The following is a 4,968-nucleotide window of genomic DNA, read 5'->3' as shown; positions in this document are numbered from 1 at the left end:
GGGGTTCCCCTGAGGGGAATATATATATATATATCCCCCATCCCAAATATAGAAATGGGGGGGGGGGTGTCGCAAAGAGAAGCAATGGCCGCCTGTCCCTGTCAATGGGCGGAAACACCGCGTACGGCCAAGCAGGGAAGCCCAGCAAAGGCGGACGGGGACGGGGGTACGTCGGACGAACGCGAAGCGAAGGGCGACGAAAAGGAGGAGAGGCGGCGGCGGCGGCGGGTCGCCTCGTCCAGGCCTCGCCTCGAAAGCGTCCACGCCGGGCCCGGAGGGCGCGGCCTTCCTTCCTTCCTTCTTTGCTTTGCTCTCTCCTTCCTTCCTTCCTTCCTGCAGGCCCCCACCTCGCCCGCCCAAACTCACCGTCCCGGGCCGTGCCCATCAGCTGGTCGAGCAGCGCTCGCATCTGGGCCTGGGCCGACATGGCGGCGGCTGAGGCGAAGGGACTCGCGTCTCCTTGGAAACGGCGGAAAGGAGGGGGGGAATAAGAGAGAGGGAGGGAGGGAGGCCCGTCTCGAGCCTGGCCCGGGTGCGAGCGGCTCTTAACGGCCTCCTGGCGTCGCCTGCCCGCCGCAAAGCACGACGGGAGAGGGGAAGGAAGAAAAAGAAAAAAAGAAAAGAGGGCGGAGCGGCAGAGAAAAGAGTAGGAAGACGGAGGCGGCTGCGGTGACGTCACCGCGCTGGTCCGCTTCCGCTCCCGGCGACGACGCCAAGGAAGCAAGATGGCGGCCTTCCTTTTGGCAGAGGCTTTCGGGAGTTGTAGTTCCGGGTTGACTGAATGGCGGAGTTGAAGTTCACACATCTTAAATGAATATATAGTTTTGGTCGCCACAATGTAAAAAAAAAAAAGGATATGGAGACTCTAGAAAGAGTGCAGAGAAGAACAACAAAAATGATTAGGGGACTGGAGGCTAAAACATATGAAGAACAGTTGCAGGAACTGGGTATGTCTAGTTTAATGAAAAGAAGGACTAGGGGAGACATGATAGCAGTCTTCCAATATCTCAGGGGTTGCCACAAAGAAGAGGGAGTCAAACTATTCTCCAAAGCCCCTGAAGGCAGGACAAGAAGCAGCAGATGGAACCAACCTAGAACTAAGGAGAAATTTCCTGACAGTGAGAACAATTAATCAGTGGACCAACTTGCCTCCAGAAGTTGAGAATGCTCCAATACTGGAAGTTGTTAAGAAGAGATTGGACAGCCATTTGTCTGAAATGGAATAGCATTTCCTGCCTAAGCAGCGGGTTGGACTAGAAGACCTCCAAGGTCCCTTCCAACTCTGCTATTCTATTCTATTCTGACTTGACCAGAATTGTGCAGTACGAATGCAACCAAGAATCGGCTTCTTGGTTTGATTTCATGAAATACGTGTAACATTTGCTGGAAGAAGCCTAGAAAAATAGATTTTAATTCTATTTGATAGCAAAGGAAATGGCAGCCCACCCAAAGTGGTGGGGGCCACTCGAGTTGTGCTAATACAAGTAGTCCTCGACTTACAGCAGTTCATTTGGTGACTGTTCACTGAAAAAAGCGACTTACGACCATTTTTCACACTTATAACCATTGCAGCATTCCCCACGATCATATGATCAAAATTCAGATGCTTGGCAACCGACTCATATTTATGACGGTTGCAGTGTCCCAGGCTCACGTGATTCCCTTTTGCGACCTTCTGAAAAACAAAGTCAGTGTGGAAACCAGATTCATTTAGCAACCGTGCTACTAACTTAACAAACTGCAGTTTGTTCACTTAACAACTCTAGCAAGAAAGGTCGTAAAATGGGGCAAAACTCACTTAACAAATGTCTCACTGAGCAATAAAAATTTAGGGCTCAATTGTGGTCATAAGTCGAGGACTGCGGGTAAATTTCTGCTTGCTGGACTTATGCTAGGATCTCCTAAACCCATATTTTACAATGTGTAGCTCTGATCTTAGACAGCAGAGGTCACTAAGCATTTATGACTGCTCCAAGCCTCATTTAGCCGTCAGCGAAGACAAATTACACTTATTACAGCATAAACTTTCTGCAAACTGTCAAAAATCCACGCTGGAGGTTGTGGAAAATCATTCGCAGTTCACAAAAATCTAAGATAGCCTTTTCTAACCCGGAGTTTCCCAGATCAGCACCTCTTAACTAAGATGAACCTGGAACTATGGACCCAACTGGTTGGGGAGCAAAGCTGGTATTCAGCCGGTTCAATCCGGTTCGGACGAACCTGTAGCGGTGGCTGCGGGAGGCTCCGCCCACCCGCCCCGACGTCATCACATCCTGTTTTTGAGACTGTGCATGCGCGGAAGGAGTGCGCGCTCACATTTGCAAACTGGTAGCGAAGGTACCTGTTGGGGATGATGGAGACTGTAATCTAATTGGTGGTCAAGAGACTGAAATAATGAATCTTGAAATGGGGGAGGGGGTTTCAAGATTCCTAATCCGGATTTTTGGGAAGAGGATCTTCTGCCACTAATTTTTGAATGTAGGAATTTGAATCACAAATTTAGACCCAGCAATATTTTTAACGGACTATATATATATTTTTGGTCTCGGTCATGCAGTTATTCTCTTAAGCAACTAAGCATGTAATTGCGCACGCGCGCGCGAGAGTATGGTGGCCCAAATGATGATGCAGTGGCTGATTCAGTTTGGTAAAGCAATGGACCATGAAACAGAAAGAAGCGAGCAGCTTCTGAGTCAGAAAAAGTCATCTGCCCAAAACTTTATATATATTCACATAAAGAACGGTTGCTGGAATTGGCTATGTCTAAGAAGGACAAGAAGTGACATGATAGCAGTGTTCCGATATCTCAGGGGTTGCCACAAAGAAGACGGGGCCAACCTATTCTCCAAAGCACCTGAGGCAGTGGTGGTATTCAGCCAATTCTATCCGGTTCGGGCAAACCGGTTCGGGTGACTGCGGGATGCCCCGCCCACCTGCACGGACGTCATGACGTCCCATTTTTCCATGTTTTCAAGGCTCTGCGCACGATGTAGGGTCTGCTTGGGCGGTGGGTTGGACTAGATCAGTGGTCACCAACCAGTGATCTGTGGTCCGTGCACTAAATACTATTTATCTTCTTAAAAAATTCATATTAGTGGTCCGCGGGACTTAAAATTAGGAATTTAGTGGTCCCTGAGGTCCAAAAGGTTGGTGACCTCTGGACTAGATGTCCTACAGGGTCCCTTCCAACTTTGTTAATCTGTATCTGTATTTGTTCCTCACAGCAGTGATGGGTTGCTACCGATTCACCCTGCTTCGGTGGGAGGCTCCACCCACTCGCATGGATGCTTCTGCGCATGCGCAAAAGCATTGCGGGCGCGAGTCGCGTGTGCACCCACGAGCAAACAGGTAGCGACGGGTTTTGAAACCTGCTTCTGCCTCACAGGATAACCTGAACGGCTTGTGTAAGTTCCTGTCCATGTAGCTCTCTTTCTCCTTCGATTTTTCTCATTGTCCATCTTTTAAGCCATCTTTTGCTTTCTCATCTCGGGGCCCCAAAAATCGCAACCAGGGTGGAGTGAGGGACTTCTACTTTCACCCTAAATGTGAACATGACCTCTTCTTCTCGGCCTCCATGCCAGAAAAAAAAATCAATGGCTGCAATATGTTAGCACTCCAAACAAGTTCCAATATTACACGGCCATTAACCCCACAAGCACTTAGTTATCTTCTGCCCATTAGGCGAAACACCAGGTTGTAGCTTTCTACATGCTTGTATTCACCGGCATTGTAAAAAAAACAAAACACAAGGCCATCACAAGTGCACGCGACTCTGAGGTGAGTAACGGAGGATGAAATGTGTCGCCCATTTTTTATTTATACCTTTGAGTCTGCCGTACTGGAACACAAGAAAGGCCGAACGCCGAAGAATTGATGCTTTTGAATTGATGCGGCTTTTGAATTGAGGCTTTCGAATTGTGGTGTTGGAATCCCTTGGACTGCAAGGAGATCTAGTCAGCCGATCCTAAAGGAATTCGATCCTGCCTGTCCTTTGGAGCAGGGATCTCCAACTTTGGCAACTTTAAGACTTGTGGACTTTGTTGGCTGAGGAATTCTAGGAGTTGAAGTCCACAAATCTTAAAGTTGCCAAGGTTGGAGACCCCTGCTTTGGAGGATAGATACTGAAGCTCAGGTTTTTTGACCATGTAATGAGAAGTGGTGAGTTTCAGAAATGCTTTACCACAGGTTCACCCCGCCCGCGCACCTTCCATGCACGCACCCGGCCTTCAGCACATATGCTTTGCTCGCACGCAAGCCTTCTGCATATGCACATGGCCTCAAAAATGTGCCTAAATAGGACGGCATAGAGCCGGGGTGAGTGGAGTTGGGACCACCTGCCATTTCCGCTACCGGTTCGAGTGAACTGGTCCAAACCAGCTGAATAGCATCTCTGGTAATGAGAAGAGATGACTCCTTGGAGAAGACCCTGATTGTTGTGGTCCGCCAGGGGCCTGTGGAGCTGGCAATGGAGTCAGACAGCGATGAGGCTGAGGAAGAACATGGGCCAGTCCTGGAGACTGAGGAAGGCCCAGATGAGGGCTCTGCGTCAGAGGCAGAGGTGGGGCCAGGGCCATCGGGGAGTGATGTGCAGACTCCGGAGCCTCCAGAGGCTGACAGTAGTGAGGCAGAGGAACAGGAGGAGCCTGTTCCTAATGCACACATGAGAAGAGCTGCCAGAAGGCAAGAGCAGCTCAAGCAAGGAGGATGACTTGGGAATAGGGCCAAGAGATGATTGGCCCCTCCCAGAAGACTTAAAAGACCAGCAACTGCATTTGGGCTCTTTGCCGGAAAACAACGTTGATAGCTTTGTCTTGTTGCATTTGTTTCGTGTTGGTGTCTTCTGAATTTTTGCCAAGAAAGGCCTTTGGCAGTTTGCCTAATTGGACCAAGGTTGGTGATAGGACTGAGGAATTTGTGTTGGGAGGAAAATGGTTTAATTTAGTTGGACTGCGCTGAGAATGAAGTAAT

At 49.2% G+C, this 4,968-nt stretch overlaps 1 protein-coding gene across 7 annotated transcripts in view; it reads right to left on the bottom strand.

Annotated features, from left to right (window-relative positions):
- LUC7L (LUC7 like) overlaps nt 1-568 on the bottom strand; it is a 22,963-nt gene extending 22,395 nt beyond the window's left edge. For 3 of the 7 annotated variants that reach the window (XR_009152109.1, XM_058157555.1, XM_058157556.1), the window contains exon 1: nt 367-567. Coding sequence is in view for 3 of the 7 variants with exons in the window: in XM_058157555.1 (XP_058013538.1) it covers nt 367-427 (61 nt within the window). In the remaining 4 variants the exon portion in view is untranslated. Of the gene's footprint in view, nt 1-366 lie in introns of all 7 variants that reach the window. The other 4 variants (XR_009152108.1, XM_058157552.1, XM_058157558.1 and 1 more) reach the window with 4 other exon arrangements.
- Nucleotides 569-4,968: the final 4,400 nt, after the last annotated feature.

Source organism: Ahaetulla prasina, chromosome 14, assembly GCF_028640845.1.
Source record: "Ahaetulla prasina isolate Xishuangbanna chromosome 14, ASM2864084v1, whole genome shotgun sequence".
Classification (NCBI taxonomy): domain Eukaryota; kingdom Metazoa; phylum Chordata; class Lepidosauria; order Squamata; family Colubridae; genus Ahaetulla; species Ahaetulla prasina.
The sequence above is the reverse complement of the archived record's forward strand: the minus strand, read 5'-3'. Positions and strand labels throughout refer to the sequence as shown.